We start from the raw sequence: 27971 nt of genomic DNA, 5'->3' as shown, positions 1-27971 counted from the left end.
TATTACTAGTTACTTTCATTTGAAAGTAATACGTTACTTTACAATATTACTTTCTGTGTAAAGTAACTTGTTACTTATTACACTACTTTTGCATTACTTTTACCAAAACAACAGCAGCAGCAGAATGACATCCCTGCCCCAGAACCATCCCGAAAAAATAATTTCAACCGCCATGAAGTCAGTGTAAACAATCCAAAATTCTAAGTATTATTATTTTCCTTTGTTATTGTCATCTATAGTGGTTATTTGCATAAAAACATGCAGTTTGATTAGGAAATGATTGTATCTTTTTTTAAATATGTGCTTTGATTTAATCAAATGTAACTCAATTTGTAACTTGAGTTACTTGACAAAGTAACTGGTATACTATTACTGAAGTAATAAGTTATATTACTGAGTTACTGCTAAAAGTAATATATTACATGTAATATGTTACTTTTGTAATGAGTTACCCCCAACACTAGGGGTGTCACAATATATCGTCCCACGAAATTTCGCGATAGTAAAACGTCACGATATGTATCGTTGAGATGAAATATCATATCGCAAAAAAAAAAAAAAAAAAAAAAAAGATTTTTTTTTTTTTTTTTCAAAAAATAGGCTAAGAAACGTCTTTGTTTGTTGAAGTTCAATGTGTGGAAAGTAGTTCAGTTGAACAAGTCTCTGAAGAGACACATGAGAAGTTATACAGGAGAGAAACCATTCAATTGAGTTTCTGGCAAAACTGTTTACTTGACAGGAAAAACTGAAGATGCAAGTCTTGTTGTTTGAGTTTGAAGAAAAACTGAAGATGCATAATGAGAATTTATACTGCTGAGAAACCTTTTAGTTCAAAGTAAATCTAAGTGACGGTGTAACTCATTCTATTTTAGATAAGCCTTATCTCCAATCTCATGTTTTTTCTAGTTGTTATTGTAATAACAATTTCCCACAACAGCATGTTTTGTATTTGTGCATTTCAAATAAAATACTACTTTTCCAGTCATATATTGTCATTATTCAAGTTTTAAAAAATATTGTTAAAATCGTATCGTATCGTATCGTTATCGTGAACCCAGTATCGTGATACGTATCGTATCGTGAACTGAGTGTATCGTGACACCCCTACCCAACACTGATTACAATACGGCAATACTTAGGACAACTGGACGGTTGCATGCAGAAGGATGCAGAGTAATGCAAGGATGCCAACTGCTGCCGTAAAACGCCAAAGAAGAACAGCCCACTACAGGCTGCGTCGGTCGTTCAGGTGTCCTCGAGTTGTGATTGTGATATTTCTGACAAGACCTGAAGGCAGCACACCCCCATCAAAGAGTATTGGAGTCAAGAGGCAAAGCATGCTTTTTTTTAACAACATCGCTACCGCCATTTTGGCCCAGAAAACGCCTCTTGCGCCAATGGGACGAAAGCAGAGAATCATTGCAGCCAATCAGAGGTAATCTCCTTCAGGCCAAAATGGCGGATTTGCTGTGCGCTGATGTTGATATGGATTAACAGCTATACCTCAGTTCTTATCAATTTGAGTTTTTTGGCCACACCATTGACAGGCCACACACAGACATCTGATCGAATCATGGCGGATGGACAGAGTAGTCATGTCCCAGTGTTGCTGTCATTTTCCTCCTTCTCGCGGCCGTCTTCAGTGCCTGCGGGCTCTGGCTGTGATGTTCTGACTCAGAGCTTTCTGCGTGTTTATGGACAGCAGGTTGACGTGTGTCGGAAGTTTATGCTCCAGTTGTACTCGGACGAATGGGGACAGTACATAGACCTCCCTATGGGATTCACCGTCTCTGAGCGATGCAAGCTGCGACTGGTGCACCTGGAATCAGACGTAAGAACAACTTCATCTCATTCACATGCTAGCTAGCCGTTCATTTGCTTCTGCTAGGCTAGGCGCCGCTCTCGTAACTTCACGCCAAACGTCATTCAACCTACCACAGCAGCGCGTGTGTCAATTACATTTCAATGTTTTCAAGTGGCTCAGCGATCAACACTATTTTGGTAGAATAATAGGCGTCAGACTAGCAACTAATTGCCAGAGTTTTGAATGGAGTTTGGCGTGGCAGAACTTATTCGGCCAGGGCAGGCTGGCTGGCTCTGGCTTCTTCTTCTTCTGTTTGGTTTTACGGCGGTTGGCATCCAACATGTTGCATTACCGCCTCCTTCTGGACTAATACATCCAATGTTCCCCTAATCATTACAGTCTTGTTATCAGTCCAGTTCCTCTCAAAAACTGACTAGTTTCTTCCCCTCCACTGCTCCCACACATCCCATTATAGCCTTCACACTGGCCTCTATTTGTCCCAGTCTCTGCAGTCCAGTCATCATTATCACCCTCTCTGCTTCATATCTCCTGAATGAGATCATTACATGCTCCACCGTCTCCCTTACTTCACACTGACTACAATGCCCAGTTGGGTGCTTCCCTATTATACTAAGTGTTCCATTTAAGTTGCTGTGACCAATTCTCAATCTACTTATGACTCTCTTGTTCTCTCCTACAGTATTAGCCCCTCTATTCCCCACCACTCCCACTTTATTTTGTATACTATGCAGATGTCTCCCTTTTTTTGCCCTATCCCACTGCTGTTGCCACTGTTGAACTATTTCCCTCCATACTATACTCTTCCCCTCTGATTTTGAAAGTTTGATGTCAATGTCCACCTGATCTCTCCTGATCGCCTCCTTTGCTGCCTTGTCTGCTTTCTCATTACCTGAGGTCCCTACATGTGCTGGCACCCACATGAACTTTATAGTTTTCCCCTGCCTATCTAACCTTGAATTAACATACAACAGTTCATACACTAAATGTCGATGATTTTTCCCTGCTCCAGTTTTAATACTTGATAACGCTGCCACCGAGTCACTACAAATGATTACTTTATTTTCCACCCCTTACTCCACCCACTCTAAAACGCTAACAAAATTGCCACTAGCTCAACTGCATAAACACTTAAATAATCTGATGTTCTTTTATTGATCTCTATCCTCTTACTGGGGATCAGGCTGGCTCTGGCTGACTGAACAAGTCAAATTAACTATCCACGCTACACGGCCAGTTTGGCATTCCCTGTTTTGAACTGGCTGTGGTGCTCGTTTAAACTACATGCGATGCAGACAGTGGATAAACAAACTCACGTTTCCCTCAGTCAGCAGTAGCCATGAGGCGTTTAGGGAGCATGGTAAATAGCAGATGCTGTGAGACGTTTCCCTCAGTCAGCAGTAGCCATGAGGCGTTTAGGGAGCATGGTAAATAGCAGATGCTGTGAGACGTTTCCCTCAGTCAGCAGTAGCCATGAGGCGTTTAGGGAGCATGGTAAATAGCAGATGCTGTGAGGTGTTTAGGGGACGTCTGTAATTTGTAGTAACAGAAAACAACCTAGGTTACACTTACGTTATCGTGTTAAATTAAAGAGCGTGGTGCAGGTTACAAAAAATATGAATTTACATATTGGGCTCAAGGTTCCTATCAAAATACACTGTCTCTGTCTCTCTCTGTGTGTGTGTGTGTGTGTGTGTGTGTGTGTGTGTGTGTGTGTGTGTGTGTGTGTGTGTGTGTGTGTGTGTGTGTGTGTGTGTGTGTGTGTGTGTGTGTGTGTATCAGTGGCGGCTGGTGAGTTTAAAAATATGGGAGGAAGGAGGGAAAAACCTAACCTTGCTTGCAAGATGGATAACCTCGCGAGATCAAAAGAGATTCTCTCGACATAATCCAGCTTGTCATGCACAGGCAGTTAGGATGATTGGCCGAACCATGGCGGCTCGACGAATCAGCGGCAGCCTTAGGCGGGCTTAGGCTCGTCTGGGCAAGTAGTGGGTACATGGTCTTTGTAGTTCTTTTCACTCGTCAACATGGCTGCCACCGCGGAAGTGACACGCAGTCTGAATGAAATTGAATGTAACGTTCCCAATTCTATGTATTAAATTCTAAAAAACGACCCTCAACATTTGGGAAGGCTAAGCCACACAACTAGTTCGTTATAATCGAACGTCATGCTTCGAAGGCGACTTTACGACGATGAGGACGGTGAGGACTTAATCAATGATAGACTACCACGGAGATCAGGCACAGGCACCTTCCTCCGGTCGCAAACGTGACGTCAGAGGCATGGCGATCTGATTGGTTGAAGTTAACACGCACCAGCGGTGATAGACAGATGGGCTTATCCAATCACCTGCCAAGTAGCTTGGAAAAAGTGCCCGCCTCCGTCAGCGGGTCGGGTTACTGCATTCCCAGATCGACTGGTTTAGTGAAACGTAATGTGGAGCTAACCCGTCCATCTGGCAGCGTCAGGTTAGGAAAAACCCACAGCGTCATATTATTTTACACTAGTTACCTAGACACTACTAGACATTACTAGACACCTACCTCTGTGTGTTTTTGATATAAGTTATGTTGTGTTACTGTCATTGATGTTGCTGCTGCTGTAACGCCAGTATTTCCCTCCAGGGATGAAGTACTCGATCTAGATATCTATCTATCTATATATCTATCTCGTGGGCAACTTGTGTACTTTCTTATGTTCAAGGAAAAATCAGGCAATGAAATAATGGCTTATAAGATGTCTTACAAACAAGACAAATGACTGAAAATGACCAAAATAGTCATACATTCTGTCACTGTGTTACTTATTATGGATGGAATTATAGTGAAAATAAATCAGGTAGAGGTAAAGCGATCTGGTTAGCGGAGCGCAAATCTGCAGGACGAGAGGTGAGCAGCGGCACGAGCGGCATCTTCTTCTCCTCTGATTGGTTGCGCTGATGAAAGGTCAGCGATAAGTAGGGTTAGGGTTAGGGTAGTGCTGCCACCTAGTGGAGAAGTGTGTGTAGGATCATGTGTAGGGGGCTTCAGACTACTAGCTAACAGCCTAGTGCAGTGTCATTTTGACTATGCTAGTGTATCTTGGAGGGCTGTCAGTTGCATCCAAGAATCAATTACAAGTGTCACAAAACAAGCTAGTTAAGAGTTGTGATGGGCCTTGGCCCCCGGGAGCACGTTGGGAGAAGCCATTTTCAAGAGCTCAACTGGCTACCAGTTGAGGCCAGAGTACACAGCCACAGAAGCAGATCTAGCAGAGCCAACCTGCATCCTCCAAGGTGCAGAACTAAGATGGGGCAATGCTCATTTGCTTAGAGAGCAGCTCAGGAATGGAATGAGTTGCCTTTGACCATCAAACAAAGCCTGAACCCAAATAGTTTCAAGGTGAACGTTAGGAAATACGTAGCTCCTAGAAAATGTCCAGGATTAAACCTAGTACGTCACTGTAGTCAAGTAGTATTTTGTTGTATTTGATTGATTTTGCTTTTTATGGTGTAGGTAGGTAATGTTGATTATGTTTGAATATATGTGGTTATGTATATTGTTATGTGCCGAGACCGAGGACCACAACGGAAATGAGTCTATGACTTTTTGGGCTATCCTTGACATTGTTATGATGCGTGACTTGTTTTGTTATCATGTATTGTATCAACTGTCCAATAAACTAAACTAAACTAAACAGTGTAAGACGATCTGAGGGGGAATTTAATAAATACATTAAAATATAATAAAATGCTGAGTCCAAAGAAGCTTTTTCGTTCATCCAGTCAGTGTACTTGTTATTATCATGGCTTAGCCTCACACCTGTGCTTCTTTCCCCAGGTGACAACACTAGGAAACCTCTCGCCGGCCACCACTGCTTTCTTCTGCTGTGACATGCAGGAGAGATTTCGACCTGCCATCAAGTACTTTGACGACATCATCAGCGTGGGACAGAGACTGGTTAGTCCAGTAAAAATGTCACTTGACCTCACACTAATTGCAACAAAACCAAACTCAACTGATTTTGTATCCTCAATATGTCCCATACAAGGAAATGTATGAAGGGAACATTTTGAAAATTACCTATATGATCCTACCAAAAACGTTTATTTATTTTTTAACACATTCACTGCCAGCTGTTTTTTTTTTTACTGTAGGTAGCTTCTGCCAGAGGGGTTTTTTGAGGATTCTGGCTCATCTTTCAAGACCTGAGGATTCTTTTCTGCTAAGATTTTGTGAACACAAAATATCTAAAAAGAACTAATAGAATGTGTGCTTTCTCTGTCTAAAAGAGTTAGTTTGTAGAGTTAGTAGTTATGTAGGCATTAGCACTTGAATACAGCATGGTTTCAGCGTCTGAAAATTTAAGCTGAGATAAATAGCTTTTTGTGAAATTCGATAGAACAGTCACTTTAACCATTCATTTTTGGCATCAGTAAGACGTCAGACATCTAAACAATAGTTTTGAACAGTAATTTCCTCCATAACAGCAGGAAACACCCCTCTCCTTCAAACTCCTCCCTCCGTGTGTGTTCTTCTTGCCCGCAGCGGGCGTGTCACAAGCTCGTTTCTGTTGCTGCTGTAACCTCGCGTCACCAGGCTCACTGCTTTGCTGCTGCTCCTGTCTGCTGGCGGCCGCTGGGCAAGTCTGGATGGGCTCGCTCCTTTCTTGGAGTTTCGGTTGAGAGCTTTGATGAAGCTTTTGCGATTCTGGTCTTATTTATGCTGCGTGTTTCAAAGTGTGTTCCACCCGTAATCTATTATGCAAATTTGCAATCCCTCACCGCCAGCAATCAGCGCGAAAGCGAAAGCGTTTTCGCCAATCCATTCTACAGTATGAGAATGGTTTCATCGCACGTTCCCCTGCAGTTTTGGCTCTGCTTTTTCTAGTCTGGGAGAGCACTGTCGCCACTTAGTGGGTCGGTGGAATGGGTTGTACACGTTCGGTGGCTCCAATATTTATATAAGAGATGTAAAAGGGTTAGATGCACATCCCACGGTCAAAAAAAAAAAAAAAATTTTTTTGACGTATTAACACGTCATTGGCAGTGAACGTGTTAACATTAAAAAAAAAAAAAAATCTCCTTGAAGCAAAAAACACATACAGGATATAAGTGATGAGATTTATGGCACATTAAAAAAAAAAGGCTTCCATAGGCTTCCATAGGCTACCATCATATTTAGGTCATTTTCAAAACTTTCCCTTCATACATTTCCTTAACACTTTTTTTCCTTCATTGAGGACATATTGAGGATACAAAATCAGTTGAGTTTGGTTTTGTTGCAATGAGGTTGGCCCACATATTTGCGTAAAATGCCTGGACTAGGTATGCTGTTTCCATGTTGTTGTTTTCTTTTCACAGCTGACATCTTAAGATACAGTTAGAGGAAACTGGGTTGGTTGCAGCAGCAGCAGCAAAATAGTAATAATAGGCTCCAGCAAAGAAAAAAGAGATAAATACAAAAATATAGGACATTTGTGGGCCTTAAACACAACTCGGTGCTTTTTTAGTGCAACGATAACGTTAGTGCATCCATTTAAAAAAATGTATTTTCATGGCGAGTTAAAAATCATAATTAACTCATTCTCCGCCACAGTTTTTCAGAAAAAGTCACTAGCCTTCTACCTTCATCCGTTCTTTAGTTATCGACACCTGAATGTAGGCCGTTTTCACCAAAAACAGCAGTCTCTGACCAGAAAGTGGAGGAAATGGCATTTTTGCAATTTATCATCTTCACCGCTCCCGACCCGAATAAATGCCTTTGAGGGCGGATACTCAACTATGAACCCCATAATGATTTTGTTTCCCCTTCCGGTCAAACTCGCCCGTGGGCACAGCTTTTACCGTAACACCGGTGTGAGAAAGAGATTCACCCCGCTATTAACTCATTGAGTGCCAAGGACGTCGATCGACGTCAAAGTAAATAGTGACGTAGAGTGCCAAGGACGTCGATCGACGTCAAATGCGTTTTTTGATGGTGGGACGTGGATGAAAGCCTCGGGCATCTCCTGTACAAATATGGGAGCTATTGAAGGCGTATAACCTATTTTACGGACTCATTAGGTGGCGACAGTGCTCTCCAGATTAGAGAAAGGTCCGGAAAACAGCTGGAAAAAGCCGTGATCAAAGAGAAACCGATGCATGCTGCAGCCAGAGCCATATAGATTGCTCTGTCTGCAACTGACGTTGGCTGCGCACAGCAGTCAATCCGCGCACACAACTGAGCTCCTCTGCCTCTGTCTGTCTGTCTGCATAGTTTATCCACACGATTAGCCGCCAGAAAGGCAGCACCCGACGCCGAAGGGCCAAACCTTTCCCTGCAGTCCGGTTTGGCATTTCCGTATCGCGCTGGGAACAAAAACGGAGCCCTCCGAAAATAGAGTGGGTGCGTGTTAGGCTGTGTGTTAGTGTGGGGAGGAGTTTGCAGCTGAGGGGGGGAGGGGGGGAGAGCGGGGTGGGGCACGCAGGGCATCACACAACTAAACCACGTCACTACATCAGAAAATATTATCTTCAGAGTCAGTGAATGTGCTTGAAATGCTTCATTTCACAAAAGGCGGAATATCTCAGCTAATAATTTGAAACGCCTGTATTTGCTCTTCTCCGGCTCATAACTAAAGAACGGAAAATGGTATCAATAAACTTTTTTTTGCTGATGATACAATAGAGCCAGCTCGTTCTTTGTGCATGTTTGGTGTTTACATAGTAATATCACACAATATTCTGTGGGCCTCGAGAAATCACTGAAAACGCTCTGAAAACTCTGGCACTGGGAGCGTCCGTTCTCCAAAAGTGGCTGGCACTCAATGAGTTAACACATTCACTGCCAGCCGTTTTTTCAATACTGTAGGTAGCTTCTGCCAAAGGTTTTTTTTGAGGATTCTGGCTCATCTTTCAAGAGCCGAGGATTATTTTCTGCTAAGATTTTGTGAACACAAATTATCTCAAAAGAACTAATAGAATGTGTGCTTTCTCTGTCTAAAATAGTTAGTTTGTAGAGTTAGTAGTTATGTAGGCATTAGCAGTAGAATACAGCATGGTTTCAGCGTCTGAAAATTTAAGCTGAGATAAACGGCTTTTTGTGAAATTCGATAGAACAGTCACTTTAACCATTTATTTTTGGCGTAAGACGTCAGACATCTAAACAATAGTTTTGAACAGTAATTTCCTCCATAGCAGCAGGAAACCCCCCTCTCCTTCAAACTCCTCCCTCCGTGGGTGTGTCTCTGGTGGCTTTGCAGCGTTTGTCACAAGCGAGGCTCTGCCTGTCTGTGCTGCCTGGCTGCTGGCGGCTGCTCTTTGGGCGAGTCTGCATGGGGCTCGTTCGTTTCGGTTGTGAGCTCAGCTGGAATGAAGCTGCGTGCGATTGTGGGCTTTCTGCCGGTGTTTCAAAGTGTGTTGCACGCATAATCTATTATGCAAATTTGCAATCCCCCACCGCCAGCTCCCAGCGCGATAATGCGCGAAAGCGAAAGCGTTTTCGCCAATCCATTTTACAGTATGAGAATGGTTTCCTCGCGCGTTCCCCTGCAGTTTTGGCTCGGCTTTTTCTAGTCTGGAGAGCACTGTCGCCACTTAGTGGGTCGGTGGAATGGGTTGTACACGTTCGGTGGCTCCCATATTTATATAGAAAAATGTTTTTTTTTTTTTTTTTTTGACTAGTTGAGTCGTCATTGGCAGTCAACCGTTGGTTTCTGCTTGACGAGTTGACTCGCCAATGGCAGTGAACGTGTTAAATGACGTTCCATTGGTGGAGAATGAGTTAAAGCTGGAAATGAGAGTCCAGGTTGTAAAAATGTGTAATTCTCCTTTAAATAAAAAAACAAACAAAAAACAAAACATGTCGGTCGACCCCTCATTAACTATCGGTACTCAGTATCGGCAAAGTACCCAAATGTCAATGTGAACAAGTGGTATCGGTGCATCCCTACATTTGCCCATTGTTCTTCCCCTAATTCCTCCTCTCTTCTCCAGCTCCAGGGGGCTGCTATTCTAATTCCTCCTCTCTTCTGCAGCTCCAGGGGGCTGCTATTCTAATTCCTCCTCTCTTCTCCAGCTCCAGGGGGCTGCTATTCTAATTCCTCCTCTCTTCTGCAGCTCCAGGGGGCTGCTATTCTAATTCCTCCTCTCTTCTCCAGCTCCAGGGGGCTGCTATTCTAATTCCTCCTCTCTTCTGCAGCTCCAGGGGGCTGCTATTCTAATTCCTCCTCTCTTCTCCAGCTCCAGGGGGCTGCTATTCTAATTCCTCCTCTCTTCTGCAGCTCCAGGGGGCTGCTATTCTAATTCCTCCTCTCTTCTCCAGCTCCAGGGGGCTGCTATTCTAATTCCTCCTCCCTTCTCCAGCTCCAGGGGGCTGCTATTCTAATTCCTCCTCTCTTCTCCAGCTCCAGGGGGCTGCTATTCTAATTCCTCCTCTCTTCTCCAGCTCCAGGGGGCTGCTATTCTAATTCCTCCTCTCTTCTCCAGCTCCAGGGGGCTGCTATTCTAATTCCTCCTCTCTTCTCCAGCTCCAGGGGGCTGCTATTCTAATTCCTCCTCTCTTCTCCAGCTCCAGGGGGCTGCTATTCTAATTCCTCCTCCCTTCTCCAGCTCCAGGGGGCTGCTATTCTAATTCCTCCTCCCTTCTCCAGCTCCAGGGGGCTGCTATTCTAATTCCTCCTCCCTTCTCCAGCTCCAGGGGGCTGCTATTCTAATTCCTCCTCTCTTCTCCAGCTCCAGGGGGCTGCTATTCTAATTCCTCCTCTCTTCTCCAGCTCCAGGGGGCTGCTATTCTAATTCCTCCTCTCTTCTCCAGCTCCAGGGGGCTGCTATTCTAATTCCTCCTCTCTTCTCCAGCTCCAGGGGGCTGCTATTCTGGGGATTCCGCTCATCGTTTCGGAGCAGTACCCTAAAGGGCTCGGCAGCACTGTTCAGGAGCTGGACCTGACGGGAGCTAAGCTGGTCTTCCCCAAGACCAGGTTCTCCATGGTCCTCCCTGAGGCCGAGGCTGTGTTGGCAGAGCTGCCGGCCGTTCGCAGCGTGGTGCTGTTTGGAGTCGAGGTAATGCGGAAGATCCTTCACACTTCAGGCCGTGACCTTAGCATTAGCACATCACTGTAACATCATTACTGCTAAAGGTGCGTTCACACCGAGATATTTATTTTTCGCTCTGTCGCTTGATTCAACCCTTTGGAATCGCTCTGTCGCTCTGTTTAAATCGCTCATCAACAGGCACACGAAATGACGGACATGTGGGGGATATAACGTTACGCAATGTCATGCTGTTTGTCCACTACGAGCCACCGTCATTGTTTACAAGCTAAAGCCTATCAGCGTGCTCCTAATGCGAGCTCCATTCCGGTAGGACAGACTTCACTTCATGTCAGCTGTCAGCCTGTCAATGCGGTTTGTTGCCACACAATAAACCAGCGGTTTGTTCCAAGCCAGTGGGATCCTTGACTCGCTCTCACACGGCAGCCAATCAGCGTTGAGCGGCGAGCGACTGATGCCAGCGTATTTTCGCTCGAGTTGAGATATTTAATCTCGGGCGACGAGCGTATTTTCTCCCTATCGCTCTGTCTCTGCCGCTCGGACGCCCAACGATTTTTCTCCCAGGCGAATATACGCTCAATCGCTCGTTTGCATTGACTTTGTATGTAAACTCGACGCCAGCAAAAAACTTTAATAGGTCGGTGTGAACGCACCTTAACATGATCTTTTGACATGTACAGTTTCCAGCTTGACCTTATCCATCTCCAATCCAGCTCCACTCTCTGCTAAGGGCGATGACCAGGGTTCCCGTGGTCATGGAAAACCTGGAAAAGTCATGGAATTAGTCAAATCCTTGAAAGTTTTGGAAAACCATGGAATCTTGATGTGTGTAATGAAATTAATTGTTACAGTAATCTTCTGTGGATTATCTTCCACGTAATGTAACATATCAGCAAATTAATTTTCTGTAAGCTGTTATAGCTTGAATGTGTCGTGTAGACTCTGAATCAACAGGAGACATGATTACTACACTGGACACATGATAGAGAATAAAATTCTCTTCTCCAATGGAACTTATATTTTTCTCCAACAACACATATAACACACCTCTTTCTATGGGATTTGATACTGCTTTAGTTTTGACACACGGCATCACATTACAAGGAAGCTATTGAAATAAATCATGAATTTTCCATAACAATATTTATATAAAATACAAGAAGCACCTAAATCCAATATAAAGAGGTGTGTCCTATCTGTCCTGTGTCGTGATAGTTTCTGCTGTTGATTCAGAGTCACCGCCTCACATTACATGGAAATTCTATTATGAACAGTGTTGGGCAAGTTACTTTCAAAATGTAATATACTACATATTACTAGTTACTTTCATTTGAAAGTAATAAGTTACTTTACAATATTACTTTCTGTGTAGAGTAACTCGTTACTTATTACACTACTTTTGCATTACTTTTACCAAAACAACAGCAGCAGCAGAATGACATCGCCGCCCCAGAACCATCCCAAAAAATAATTTCAACCGCCTTGAAGTCAGTGTAAACAATCCAAAATTCTAAATGTTATTCTTTTCCTTTGTTATTGTCATCTATAGTGGTTATTTGCATAAAAACACACAGTTTGATTAGGAAATGATTGTATCTTTTTTTTATGTGCTTTGATTTAATAAAATGTAACTCAATTTGTAACTTGAGTTACTTGAAAAAGTAACTGGTATAATATTACTGAAATCCTATAAGTAATAAGTTATATTACAGAGTTACTGCTAAAAGTAATATATTACATGTAATATGTTACTTTTGTAATGAGTTACCCCCAACACTGATTATGAATCCTTGAAAAGTCACGGAAAAGCTTTGAACACTTTCCCCCGCCGTTGACGTGATATCACGTCAATCCGTGTTTACACCGTGATGTGATAGATGGCGCTCTCGTCGACCTTATGAAATGCTACTGCACTTCCGGAGTTGCCCAGAAGAAGCAACAGTTATTGTACACGAAATCCAGCAGGCGGAGCAAAGCAACGATCTCCCTCCAGGGAAAAGCTCCATCAAACGGCTCTAGCCTGGTGCCTCAAAGCACTGCACGAGCAGCTCTACCCGACGAGACGCACTGTCAGATGGACTCCTGACAGCCAGTCAAAGCTGAAGGATTCTTTTCACCAGACTAGGGTTGTCACGATACTAGAATTTCTACTTCGATACCGATACCCAGGAAAATATTGATACTCGATACCATTTTCGATACCACGGGAAGGGGCTCGATGACGACACATCAAGAGGCATACAAATAAAGTTAGACAGATGGACGGACAGACGCACACTTCTCTATAATCTAGTCCTGATCAAACTTTGAACTTGGACAGCAGATTAGCCCTGCTCTATAGCCTTCAGAACACGTTTAGCTTGTTAAAGCAACAGATAGCCACCAATGATAGGGAGGGAAAAATCTCTGATTTTTTCATTAAAAGAAAGCATTTACGGTATCAAAACTGTTGCAAATGAGTATTGTATCCATTTAAATCCTTTAGTATTGATACTTTCGATACTATCGGTACCTGTTGCAAATGAGTATTGTATCCGATTCAAATTTTCAGTATCGATACTTTTCGATACTATCGATACTTTTGACAACCCTACGCCAGACACACAAATCACTTCTCCTGTCAGCTAGATGAGTGATCTGGTTTGTGAGCCCTCACACCGTGGACATTTCAGCCGTCAGATATGCCCCCAGACCTCCAGACATCGAGCACCAGAAGCCTCCTTCCCCCCGGGCAAGACGAGAGCACGTGTGTTCTCTGGGTGCAGGTGAATCTCTCCCACGCCCCGCTGCCTAAAAAATGCATTTCGCTCTGTTTTCTGGGGACAGACAGCCAACAACAGTGCTGTTGTTGGCTAATATCGTCACTGCTGTGATTCGGTCGTAGGCACGAGGCCGCAGGCCGGGTGCCGAAGATAATCACGGCCAACAGCACGACCTCGAGTGTGATATTGCTTTTATACAACAGTTCTATTAAACAAAGCTGATTTAAAAAATGACAAAAAGCTGAGAAAATATACGATTTCTCTATTTATTCCTCCGCCAACAAAAATAGTCCCCTCAGCTTTCTGCTTTGCCGAAAATGTAGCCTAATCAGCCTAATTAACTGCAGGCTGTCTACTTTTTGTCATACACATTGATTTGCACGTTTCCGTTGTTTGTCTCACAGTGTTTTTCTCCAAATCGTCAAGTTCTGCAGGTGAAATATGAGCAAACCTGGAGGTTTCCACAGAAGAATGTTGCTCCCCCTCGTCCTCTTCTGACGAGCATTCATAGTTTAAGTCAAAAGTTATGTTAGGAAATAAATCCATCTTTGCCCTCTCGGTATCCTAACTGTAGCTGTGTTTCCATTACAGTTTTTCGCAAAAGAATTGCGATATTTCTACAACTTCGACAATGTACAATTGCGACTTGTAGGCGTTTCCATTGAAGTTGCGTTTGAGTGATTCCCCGTTGCAGCAGCTGCCACAGTGATTACGCACGGGGATCTGCCCCATATCCCGTCCCCTGCATGCTCAAATCCAACCAATGGTCAATGCAAATCCCAACATGAAGTTACAATGCATATAAACGAGCCTGATTATCAATTCAAAAGAAAATGAGTCGCAAAATGTTGCTGGCTGCGTGAATGCAGTCAGCGCGACAGGCAGAGGAAAAAAGGTAGCCTAATAGCCTACAACTGGTCCGATTTAGAGATGGAGGGGGGAAAAGGCTGATTTGGTTCTATAATTGCACCTGAAACGTGTGCAATGTATTAGCCTACTCACAGTCACTGTATTCACTTCAGACAGCACCACCGCACCAGTGTGTGCTTTTCATCCTCTCATCTCGCCGCTGTGCCAAATGCGCGCACACAGGCAGCCTGCTGTCACCATGGACCGATTTCTGCCATTAAACATTATCTAATTTGCCCGGCTACGCTTTTGCATAACACTCGTCTTTCTGCTAGGTAGCGTTGCTTCAAAGTTTTCCACTTGCTGCGGAGGTTTTGACACGGCTATCGAACCTTACTTACCAAACTTATTTTCCGCTCCTTTTCCAAGGGATAATATGGGTCACATGACGTGCAAATGCGAAAAATGTGTTTCCATTACACTTTTGCGATAAACTTCTATATCGACACGTCTGAAAAACCACCTCATGAGAGCGAAAAAACTTTTTGCGATATTTGGGAGGTTTTTCGAAATTCACGTGTTTCCATTACCCAATTTCTATTGCGATATTTAGATTTTGCGCATTTCTGAGGGTAATGGAAACACAACTTGTGTTACGCTTTGTGAATGACGTTCAATGTAACGTGGCTGGTGTTTGTTTTGTTGATTAGAGCAGCTGTGAAGCATTTTAGACAACAGCACGAGCTCGAGTGTGATATTGCAGTCCACTCCACACTAGTTCAAGGTTGATTCACCCCGGACGTCCGGGTAGTGAAGCGGTAGATTCCCTGCCTACCAATGCGAGGGTCGCAGGTTCGCACACCCCCGTGTTTCCTCCGGCTTGGTCGGGCGTCCATACAGGCACGATTGGCTGTGTCTGGGGTTTGGGGGCTATGTGTCCTGGTCGCTGCACTAGCGCCTCCTCTGGTCGGTCGGGGCACCTGTTCGGGGTGGAAGGGAACTGGTGGGAACAGCGTGATCCTCCCACGTGCTACGTTCTGCCGGTGAAGCTCCCCGCTGTCAGGTGAAAAGAAGTGGCTGGCAACTGCTCATGTGTCAGAGGAGGAGGGGAGGTTGATTCACTCCAGCCTAGGACATTCACAGACTAGTCGACTAGTAAAACCACTAGTCGACACTGTGCTTAGTAGTCGACTAGTCGTTTAAATCTTTTTTTATTTTTTTTATCTTTAAGAAAGAACATGGAGGTATTTACACGACATACATGGACTATCATATTCCATATCCCCCACAAAGAACATCAAAACACAACAAAACAAAACAAGAAAACTGCATAAGATACACAATAATCCAAGAACAAACAAGACTATTGGACAAACAACCAAACAAAAACAATGCATTCAAAGTAAATACATAGATCTTGCCCTGTTGGCAGCTAGGAAATGCATAGCTTTAAATTGGAAAGCATCCAATCCCCCAGCTGTAGTTCACTGGTGGAATGAACTCTCAAGCTACCATACGTTGGATAACATTTACTACAAGAGCAAAGGCAGATTCTTAGACATCCCCAAAATATGGCAACCACATACAGAGTTTGACTTTAAGAACTTTTTACCCCAGTGTCATTAGGCTTATCAGGATAGGAGCTGAATGCATTGTTTTTGTTTGGTTGTTTGTCCAATAGTCTTGTTTGTTCTTGGATTATTGTGTATCTTATGCAGTTTTCTTGTTTTGTTTTGTTGTGTTTTGATGTTCTTTGTGGGGGATATGGGATATGATAGTCCATGTATGTCGTGTAAATACCTCATGTTCTTTCTTAAAGAAAAAAAAAAAAGACTAGTCGACTACCTTTAGGGACGACTAGTCGACTAGTAAAATTCACTAGTCGTGAATGCCCTAGCCCAGTTCACTTCACACCCTTTTCTGTTGTGCTTTCTTCAGAACAGCCCAACATGGATGGCTCTATTATACGTCTTATATATTATATTATATATTATACGTCTTATATGTCTTTGTCCCGTCTAGACCCACGTGTGCGTCCAGCAGACAGCTCTGGATCTGATTGGCCGAGGCTACGAGGTCCACATTGTGGCGGACTCCACGTCCTCCCGCAGCATGATGGACAGGATGTTTGCTCTGGAGGTACAGTCAAGCTGCTGCAGCCCCACTTCAGACATCTGCTCCAACTAGTCCACCTAATGATGTACACGATGCAGCTAATGTAAAAGAAACTCATCATAACCTAGCATTGAGCCTTTGTTAAGCAGACTTAAGTGATTTCGACTCAAAACCAAAGAGCAGATCATTACTGTTTGTAGTCTCTTTATTTGTGAAGACTTATTTGTAAATGTAAAGGAACTGTTAAACCCAGAAATTAAATTCTGTATACCGTACTCTGCCCATGTCAGTGGAAACACCATTGAAGTTTGCACAATCACCGTTCTTCCAAATTTCATCAAATTTCTTGCCTATAATAATAATAATAATAATAATAATAATAATAATATTTTATTAATTATTAACGACCTAGAAATGTGATCTTCCTATTCAAGCATTGGAGGAAACATTAGCTCATTTCTGCCATTTACAGAAACATTGTCTTGATCGTCGATAATGGCGATACTCACAAATGATTGTGACTGGCGAGATGATCAATATCTATCAATTCAATTTCAAATATCAGCCCAAGCCTATTCCAGTGTTTTCAGGTCAAGGGGACATTCACACCAAAAGCGTTTTTTTCAGTCAGAACTCTATGAAAATCGTGTCGAGAGCGCTTCCATTGTGCACAAAACACAGCGCACGGAACGGTTTTTTTCTGCTCCGTTTTGGTTTCACCTGCAGTCGCGTGCAGTACAGATCAGAACACAGCGACCACACGGACGGTAGCCTGCTGGTTTTGTCTGTTTGATGTTGTTCACTGTCAACATGAAAGACAGATTATTGCCAATTCTGGCAGAAGCGGAGGTTGGAGGATCCCTCGGAAGGAAAAAAGGTAGGATGAGGGAAAATGACGAGCAGCGCGCTTTTCCTCTAATGTTCAACTTTTTTCAGCTTTAAAACGCCCACAGCGCTCCTCCAAAAACAACAGACGCCACCAGCGCTAAACGCCAGGTGCGTTCATTAAAAGAGGAGCACGCTTAGCGCGTCCTTACATAGAGAATGAATTGCAGAAAGACGCTGGCAGCTCCAAAAATGCTTTTGGTCTTGAATGGCACCTAAACTGACAAAAAATTAGACCACGGATCCCCATTTGATAAGACTAGGCATCTCGCGGGCTCGATTCTTAAGCTGGAATTAGGCTTCCTGCATCGGCGAGGACCGCGATTGTCCGTGCGGAAAAGTGATGTCAAATCAGCAGACACGCCCCTCCACAAGGCTCCTGTGCGGACGCTTTTCGCCTGGCTGTGCACACCCCGAATTTTGTAACTACGCGGACGCGGCTGGGCGGACAAAGTGGAGTTTTCAAGACTTCCGTGAGCAGAAACCGCACAGAGTATAAAAGCTCCACACGTTTTCTCGTCAGGATTACGTGTCTCTCATTTCTGTGCGGCCGGGACAAACATCAAGCATATTCCCAGCTTTAGGCTCGGCCGCTGCGCGGCCTCGCCCGCCCTGCAGCTCATCGAGCTGGCCCTGCAGCTCGCATACGCAGCTTGGCCGCGCCTGCTCTATTGGCGTGCGCGCGTGTGTGTGGCCCTTAAGTTTACATCAGTGCTATGACGTCATCAGTGATTCATGATTCATGGTGAGTCATGATGTCATAAGATGTTTTGCTCTTATGACATCACTGATGACATCATCAGTCTGATGACATCATCAGTGATGTCACAATGCCTCCTACGACATCATCAGTGGGACAAAAATTGAAACAAACAAACATTGACCACTTGCTCCCTTTTATAATCGATTTTGTCAGGGTCCCCATCTGATCAAAGTTTTGCTTTTAGATGTTTTATTACAGAAGGTGTATGAAACCCAGGACCAAAATAGTCCTGTCATTGTGTTACTTATGGATGGAATTACAGTAGGACTGCCCCCAAAAAAGCTACGCTTCGAAGCTTCAATCGTTGCCATGGTAGTCTACGCTCAAATCAGCAATCTCAAATCAGCAATCTCCTCTCCTCTCCTCTCCTCTCCTCTCCTCTCCTCTCCTCTCCTCTCCTCTCCGCCTACAACATGTTTGTTGCCTAGCGGGATCGCCACAGCCGAGAACGCGCACAACACTACCAAAGTTTTTTGTGTGTGTGTGTGTGACCCCCCCCCCCCCCATCCCCAGAGACCGGCGTAGAAGCTTCGATTATTATCGATTTTATCTCCGCGTAAACATGGTATTCGGGACAGCCCTAAATTACAGTGAAAATAAGTTATTCCCGTTTTTGCTGAGGACCCCCTGGAACCCCCCCCCCAAGGACCCCTGGGGGTCCTCGGGACCCCACTTTTAGAACCACTAGTTTAGACAGAGCATCCTTTTGAGGCCTGGCTGCATGTACAGTAAACATAGAGACTGCCACAATGACGTGTTCACACCTTTGCCCCTCTCCCTCCTCTTAGAGAATGGCTCGTGTGGGCGTCATCATCAGCACCAGTGAGGCTGTCCTCCTCCAGCTGGTGGCAGACAAAGAGCACCCCAAGTTCAAAGAGGTGCAGAGCATCATCAAAGCCAGCGCGCCAGAGTCTGGCCTGCTCTCCAAGGTATAGCCCATTCCTCATACAGAGTCCACAGAGGACATGGCACTTCAAGTTGGACTCAGAGGACTCTTTCAAATCAAAGACTGAAAGTGAAGTTGTTGCATACTGTTACTATGAAAGTGAAGTTGTTACATACTGTTACTAGCGTAACCACTGTTGCAAAGTTGTTTTTGTTGTTTCTGAAAGCCCTTTGCCTGGATGCATACAGCATGATTTTCTTGAACTGAGGGGGGGGGGGGGGGGGGGGATTGCACCCTGATCTCCAAAATGTGTGCGGAGTGACCAGTCGAAAACGCCGCACACATTTGGAGGTCAGGGTCAATTTCTGTGATTTCAGTGTTTCAGCTGCTTGTCAAACACTGGGTGTTTTTAGGTGTGTGCTGCATTGCAGGGGGAACAGACTGGAAGACTTTTTTACAGAGCCAAAGTGAAACGTCACTTCCTGCTCTCTCCCTGTACCAGCGCTGCGAAAAATATGAATGGCGGTGGACGGAGAATAAGGTTAATTTTTTGATCCCGTTTGAATTGTGCCACGGGGTGCCAACGCTAATTTTGTCAATTTAAAGCGTAACTTTGCATGTCAAGAAAGTCGCAGTTTGTCGCCAAACTGTTGCACTAGAAGTTCTAAATCAGAAAGACGACATACACTTTCGCTAGGGGTGTCACGATACACTCAGTTCACGATACGATACGATACACGATATTGGGTTAACGATAACGATACGATACGATATTTTAACAATATGTTATTGCGATCGATTTGTAAGTTGAGGGGGCATCCTCCACGCTAATTTGAGTAATTTCACCATTCTCATCCTCCGTGTTTGTAACGTCCCTCGTCTGTTCAAATAAAGCAATGAAAAGGAGAGCGAGCATGCAATCAGATGCAGATCAGTGCCACCATGTTCAGCTTCTTTTTCTTGTGATATGAGATTTAATCTCAACGATACATATTGTCACGTTTTGATATCGCGATATATTGTGGGACGATATATTGTGACATCCCTAACTGTCGCCTAAGTGACGTCACTTTCTCTATGCAAAGCTGAAGACCGGCGACATGCCACGAGCTTCCCACGAGCTATGTAGTTTTTATACGAAACTAACCGCTACGTTTCAGTTTGACGACAAACTGTGACTTTCTTGACATGCAAAGTTATGTTTTAAATTGACAAAATTAGCGTTGGCGCCCCGTGGCACGATTCAAACGGGATCAAAAAAGTAACCTTATTCTCCGTCCACCGCCATTCCTATTTTTCGCAGCGCTGGTACAGGGAGAAAGCAGGAAGTGACGTTTCACTGTGGCTCTCTATATGACTGTAGTCTAGTGGCTGGATTCACCAGTGTGTTCTTAACACATTCACTGCCAGCCGTTTTTCAATACTGTAGTTAGCTTCTGCCAAGGTTTTTTTTTTGAGGATTCTGGCTCATCTTTCAAGAGCCGAGGATTCTTTTCTGTTAGGATTTTGTGAACACACAATATCTCAAAAGAACTAATATAATGTGTGCTTTCTCTGTCTAAAAGAGTTAGTTTGTAGAGTTAGTAGTTATGTAAGCATTAGCAGTTGAATACAGCATGGTTTCAGCGTCTGAAAATTTAAGCTGAGATAAACGGCTTTTTGTGAAATTCGATAGAACAGTCACTTTAACCATTCATTTTTGGCATCAGTAAGACGTCAGACATCTAAACAATAGTTTTGAACAGTAATTTCCTCCATAACAGCAGGAAACCCCCCTCTGCTTCAAACTCCTCCCTCCGTGGGCGTTCTCCTCCGCCCTCCTTGGCTATGCAGCGGGTCTGTCACAAACGAGTTGCTGCTGCCTGGCTGCTGCCTGGCTGCCCCTCGTCGGGGCGAGTCTGGATGGGGCTCGCTCGTTTCTTGGGGTTTCGGTTGAGAGCTCTGATGAAGCTCTTGCGATTCTGGGCTTATTTATGCTGCGTGTTTCAAAGTGTGCACCCAGTCTATAAAGCGTTTTCGCCAATCCATTTTACAGTATGAGAACGGTTTCCTCGCGCTTTCCCCTGCAGTTTTGGCTCGGATCTTTCTACTCTGGAGAGCACTGTCGCCACTCAGTGGGTCGGTAAAATAGATTATACACATTCAATACCTCCAATATTTGTATAGGAGACGTAAAAGGGTTGGATCCACGTCCACTTTTTTTTTAAGACGAGATATCTCGTCAACGGCAGTCAACCGTTGGATTTTTTAAGACGAGATATCTCGTCAACGGCAGTGAACGTGTTAAAATAAGATAGATCTTAAGAAATGACATAAGAGGACATTTTAAAGTTCTTAAGAAGGCTCTTAAGTGCAGTCCCTCAATATTTTCTTAGTAACAGTCTCGTCTAATTTCTTATGAATTTCTTTAATTTTCTACTTAACTTCTCAAAATAAGGCCTGAATTAATTCTGGTGAATAAACAATAAAAATGCTTACTGTACCACTGAAAGGAGTTGCACTTAAATTTAGTTGTACAACTGTTCAATGACAATAAATGGATTTGATTTGATTTGATTTGATTTGATTTGATTTGATTTGATTTGATAAGGGGCTATAAACGTTTTTTTTTTTTTAGATTAGATTAACTTTATTCCAATATTTTATTTTGTAATTTTAGAATTTTCAGAACATCAACAAACAAGAACAAACAAACTCAGATACGGGAAAAGAAAAGCAAGGGAAAAAAACATACATATACAGAAAAAAAAGAAAAGAAAAACATACTGTCCCTCCCTCATTACCACCACTGAGGTGCCCTTGAGCAAGGCCCTTAACCCCAACCGCTCCAGTGGAGCTGCTCAGTGGCCAGCAGATCAGACTGTGGTTGTACTGGTCAGCTTCCAGGTATGAATGTGTGTGTGAATGTGAACAGGGCACTCCTGAAAAAGAGAGCATTGCTCTCAGTGAGACTCCCCCTGTATAAATAAAAGATAAAAAAAAATATATATATATACAGTACATTCCAATATCAGAATGTGGTGCCACCAGCCGCACAAGAGACACTACGCATGGGATCTCACACAGGGGACCATGAAAGAGCCGGGCGAGTTACCCGTTGCCCCTAACCTCGTCAAGGCAGGCCAGAAACGGGTCCCAAATAGTTAGAAATCTCCCAAGTGAGTTGGTCCTCAGGAACCTTAGTCTCTCCATCCATATAACGGAGGTTATGTCTGCCAACAACAGTTGAAAAGAGGGTGGAGAGGGAGACTTCCATTCCTGCAGAATGAGTTTCTTGGCGACAATTGTCCCCCGTGTCAGAGATTGTTGCACAGCTGTAGGGAAGTCGAGAGAGGACTCTGAGCAAGGGGCTATAAACCTAACTGAGCTGAGCTGAACTAGGCAACATTCAGAATCATAAAGTTAATCAGAATTCCAAGTAATTTTACCTCCAGCTTTTGGAATTGCATATATCTTAAAAGCAAGACCAGTCACTCTGCCATACAGTATATAATAGCCAGTGCACAATCTAGCCACTGTGACCTCCCTACACCAGAGTATATAACTTTAATCTAGCCACTGTGACCTCCCTACACCAGAGTATATAACTTTAATCTAGCCACTGTGACCTCCCTACATAATCTAGCCACTGTGACCTACCTACACCTAGTACACCACCAGAGTATATAACTTTAATCTAGCCACTGTGACCTCCCTACACCTAGTACACCACCAGAGTATATAACTTTAATCTAGCCACTGTGACCTACCTACACCTAGTACACCACCAGAGTATATAACTTTAATCTAGCCACTGTGACCTCCCTACACCTAGTACACCACCAGAGTATATAACTTTAATCTAGCCACTGTGACCTCCCTACACCTAGTACACCACCAGAGTATATAACTTTAATCTAGCCACTGTGACCTCCCTACACCTAGTACACCACCAGAGTATATAACTTTAATCTAGCCACTGTGACCTCCCTACATAATATAGCCACTGTGACCTACCTACACCTAGTACACCACCAGAGTATATAACTTTAATCTAGCCACTGTGACCTCCCTACACCTAGTACTACACCAGAGTACCGGTATATAACTTTAATCTAGCCACTGTGACCTCCCTACACCTAGTACTACACCAGAGTATATAACTTTAATCTAGCCACTGTGACCTACCTACACCTAGTACACCTAGTACTACACCAGAGTATATAACTTTAATCTAGCCACTGTGACCTCCCTACACCATACTGTAGTATATATACCTTTGCAAACACCAGCTAATTTGTTCACCACTAGCTTTGAGCTAGACAGACAGCCTGTTGTTAGCTTCTGCTAACTCCCTCCACTCTCGCCTTCATCTCTCTCCCTCTCCTCATCCTGTGTGTCTTATCCATTTTGCCAGTCTGTTGGACAGTCTGCAGATGTGCTGTTTATTAATGAAGACGCTGAGCCCAAAGGGGGAGGGGTTTAAAACATTTGATTGGGCCAGCCCAGTGTCTGTCAATTAAGAAGAAACCGCCTATCCAGCTATTTTATGGGCCAGTCAGGCTCCTCCCACCTCCCTCTTCTTCTTTTTTTACCCGACTGGCTCACAAGGCACGTCGGCCCACCGGGCAAATGCCCAGTACGCCAGATGGCCAGTCCGGCCCTATAAGTAAACATCATCACCAAGCTGCATATCTCCTCCACAAAACACTGCATAGACACTCTGCTGCTGCTCAAGCCGTTTTCACACATGCGTACTGGAAAATTACCTGTAAGTCAATATCGGACATTTCCCTTCACACCTGAGCGCTGCATGTGTGAATATAGTCGTCAAATAGCCTGTATGTTGGGTTACCTCTACATGCTAATAACTGTGTTACAGTGCTATTCCCTCTACATGCTAATAACTGTGCTACACAGTGCTATTCCCTCTACATGCTAATAACTGTGCTACACAGTGCTATTCCCACTACATGCTAATAACTGTGCTACAGTGCTATTCCCTCTACATGCTAATAACTGTGCTACACAGTGCTATTTCCTCTACATGCTAATAACTGTGCTACAGTGTTATTCCCTCTACATGCTAATAACTGTGCTACACAGTGCTATGCCCTCTACTTGCTAATAACTGTGCTACAGTGCTATTCCCTCTACATGCTAATAACTGTGCTACACAGTGCTATTCCCTCTACATGCTAATAACTGTGCTACACAGTGCTATTCCCTCTACATGCTAATAACTGTGCTACACAGTGCTATTCCCTCTACATGCTAATAACTGTGCTACACAGTGCTATGCCCTCTACTTGCTAATAACTGTGCTACAGTGCTATTCCCTCTACATGCTAATAACTGTGCTACAGTGTTATTCCCTCTACATGCTAATAACTGTGCTACACAGTGCTATTCCCTCTACATGCTAATAACTGTGCTACACAGTGCTATTCCCTCTACATGCTAATAACTGTGCTACAGTGTTATTCCCTCTACTTGAAGAGGCCGATGGAGAAAACACTGTACATGTTTACACTGAAGTATACTGCTGCACTTCACATGGTGCAGAAATACAACCTGTATGTCTTCTGTTTTATGCCAAAAACACCTGCTTATTGCATCTATGGACGTTTTACATGTATACGGTGGATTCTTTTTTTACTGTGCCTTCTTTTTTACCACTGTCAATGTAAATGCATAATGAAGTCTGAATATCGTGCACATATTATGGAGAAGAAAGTGCTGAAACATATTTTATTGAGAAATTAAACACTTTACTCAAGTTGATGTCATGGTTTCAATTCTGCTGCAAAAATGATGTAGGCTATGCAAATCCTGCATAGAGTTTTGCCTGTAATAGTATGCACCGCAATCTGCTGTGTTTTATTTTTTACAGTTTTTATCCATAGATATAGAGTTCACTAGTCAGGTGAAGAGAATTCCCCATTCATTTTGTCTATAGACATTTCTAAAAATCCTTATACTGTATAGCAAAAACTAAATATAGAGATGGGGGGGAAATCAAATATTTAATTCTTTTTTTCTTTTGCTCCAAAGAAAATGTTTTATGGTCACTCATGATTCAGTGGGTCGCTGGTTGGCTTGGTTCCAGCGTTAAAGGCACTATGTGTGATTTTTTTGTCCACTAGATGTCGCCATTTCAAACCAAAACAAAGAGGTGTTACCCAAACAATCTCGATCCCACCCACCAGCGTGCAGGACTTCCTGCTTTCTAACTATTTTGTGGATAGCCTACCTACTGCAGACGTAAGTACATAAAACAAGCATGAATGCATCTCGGCTATGTCTTTGGCTTGATTAACTCATTCACCGCCAATGACGTCTTTGACGTGTTATCAGCAATGGCCTTCCCCGCCAAGGACGTGTTTGACGTGTTTTTGTTTTTATTGGTGCAGCGCCTGCAGCAAACACTTGCCCAGCCTGTCACACAGACACAGGTCCCTGCCTTCAAAGGGTAGCCGACAGCACGCGATCAAACACATACCGCAGCTGTTGTTTTGAAATTGAGCTAGAGGAAAAGCAGAGAACGGGTAACGCTTCCTTGTGCAGAGAGGAGAAACGCCATTGAAACGCCGAGCTGGAGTCGCCTTCCTCTGTGCCAGCCAGGAGAAAACGGGAGAAAGTAATCAAGAGATGTGTTTGATCATCGGAGGAATGAGGAAATGATCGATCAGTTTGCGAGGGCGGTGAGGACGTGTTGAATAGCCGAGGGGAAAACGGGAACGATCATAGATATGACAGGGAGACATGGACGAGGACGGTGTACCAGAACAAATCAAAATAAACACAGGAACAGCTAGGCAGCAGCGGGCAGAAGGCACTCACAGCAGCCCGCTGTCCTTCTCAAGAGCTCGTTCATGAAATCGCTGGGCTGCTCGCCCTCCAGTGTTGCTCCTGGCCAATCCCAGCGCCACAGGGCGTGGTTATTGCTTATCCTATGTTGGGTTAGAAATCTAAAAGGGGGATCGTGTGTGTGTGTGTGTGTGTGTGTGTGTGTGTGTGTGTGTGTGTGTGTGTGTGTGTGTGTCTGTCTGTCTGTCTGTCTGTCTGTCTGTCTGTCTGTCTGTCTGTCGGTGTGTCTGTCTGTCTGTCTGTCTGTCTGTCTGTCTGTCTGCACACTCACACCGAGTAAACTGTATTGTTGAATGTAAAAAAAAAAGCACTTCATGTGTGTATATATATATATATATATATATATTTTTTTTTTTTGTCATTTGTGTCCTAACGAATAATATTTACATGTCTGATGTCAATACAGTTCAAAATAAAAGAATTGAGAGTGAGTTATGCCTGAGATTGTGCCCTTTTACAAAAATGCTTTTTTCTCCCTTTTCTCTTCCCAGACAGACTTTTTTGGTGAACATGGGGTGTATAAAAAGGGTTATAAGTAGAGTACAGAACATGCTAAAAGCTAACTTTCTTTTTGGGGGTGAAAGTAGAGACTTAGATCTTCATTTCGAGGTATTGGACATCACTGTAGTCCTAGTACAGAATTTACTGTGGGTCTTGAAAGATGACCAAACATTATGGAAATACTTGGCCTGTGCCAAAAATGCCAGTCAGATATTGGCAGTGAATGAGTTAATGACAAATTTCACATGATAGTCATAAAACTTTAGGTTATTCACAATAGTCCGCTTGGTAAGACGATTATTTGTATCATCTGCTAACCGATCAAAAGTGAATGGAGGGGGGGGGGCACTTGAGACTTGGTCTTGTGGACTTGAGACTTGACTTGGACTTGCAAAAAATGACTTGTGAGCATCTCTGGGGGAAAACACACACACACACACACACACACACACACACACACACACAAACACAAGAACAGTTATGATATACATTTGGAAACATAGACTATCCACTTTTATTTATAACATGAATAAATTGACAGTACAATGACATCAGAACATGTTTTTCTCTCTTCCCCTATATGTTTTCTTTTCTTTTTTATCATCCCCAGCTCTTGCATATTTAACCATTATTTGCACACAGCCAATTCTCCGCAGCTGAGTAGTCCGAGTCCGAGAAGTTGGATCAGTGGTGCATAAACGAGAAAGTCTACCCAGCCTGGGTCAAGGTTAAAAAGGAAAGAGTAAATTAGATCATGGACCAAGGATCATAGATTACACCCATATCAAGCATCACCCAGAGAAGGGTTTGTTTCTTCGTTAGATAGTCGTATGCTTTGTTAGTGCCAGGTTTGACATCACCCAGTACTCCGATGTCTCTCTCCCTCCCTCTCTCTCATCTGACGTTGTTGCTTTCTAACACAGGGCTCAGGTTGGGTTACACACACCTGCTAGTGATACCTGCTCATAAATATCTAGCTGCTGCTCATCAATTATGACAGAGCTGGCCGGCAGGTTGTGAGTGACCATGTGCACGGTGCACGCAGCCCGGGCTGCACACTGCTGAGTCAGTGAGCCAAGCATGGACATCTCTGTTCTCCCCAACAACAACCACCCAGACAAGTTCCTCCAGCTGGATGTGGGGATGCTGCCCGTAACCCACAGGATGTTCCAGGTTGGGGCAGCCATGTCCAGTCACAGACTTTGGCAGAATAGGGTCTACTCCCAGGTACGTGTCCACTTTTAACTACAGTATTGTCTCTCTCTTAAAAAAAAAAAAAAACTTCTAAACTAACCTAAACTAAACTTGTACCACTATTCCTTCAGAAGTTGTAGTTGTCATAGACTGTGTTGCATAGTTGATTTGCTCTATTGCTGACAAAAATGTGATATTGTAAGTCGCTTTGGATAAAAGCGTCTGCCAAATGACGTAATGTAATGTAGTATTGTATACTGTGATGGCAGAGTGTAGTAAAAATGGATTGACTTGAATGCAATGCACTGTACATCTGGGTGGATATTGGCAGCAC

General features: G+C 43.7%; 2 protein-coding genes across 2 annotated transcripts in view; both read left to right on the top strand.

Moving 5' to 3' along the window:
- Window positions 1–1573: 1573 nt before the first annotated feature.
- isoc1 (isochorismatase domain containing 1) lies at window positions 1574–19154 on the top strand (the record flags this gene model as incomplete). Its single annotated transcript, XM_083641971.1, has 5 exons — window positions 1574–1831; window positions 5642–5761; window positions 10639–10842; window positions 16467–16583; window positions 18996–19154. 5 exons carry the CDS (start codon window positions 1574–1576, stop codon window positions 19140–19142), a joined length of 846 nt encoding a protein of 281 aa, XP_083498097.1. The 3' UTR covers window positions 19143–19154.
- Window positions 19155–27523: 8369 nt separating this feature from the next.
- Window positions 27524–27971, top strand: part of minar2 (membrane integral NOTCH2 associated receptor 2) — a gene marked incomplete at both ends in the record, with an annotated part of 11891 nt that continues 11443 nt past the window's right edge. The window contains one exon of the mRNA XM_083642196.1: window positions 27524–27670. Within this exon, the coding sequence (XP_083498322.1) occupies window positions 27524–27670 (147 nt within the window). The remainder of the gene's footprint in view (window positions 27671–27971) is intronic.

The sequence above is a fragment of the Poromitra crassiceps genome (genome assembly GCF_964638095.1).
Source record: "Poromitra crassiceps genome assembly, chromosome: 8".
Classification (NCBI taxonomy): Eukaryota; Metazoa; Chordata; class Actinopteri; order Beryciformes; family Melamphaidae; genus Poromitra; species Poromitra crassiceps.
The sequence above is the reverse complement of the archived record's forward strand: the minus strand, read 5'-3'. Positions and strand labels throughout refer to the sequence as shown.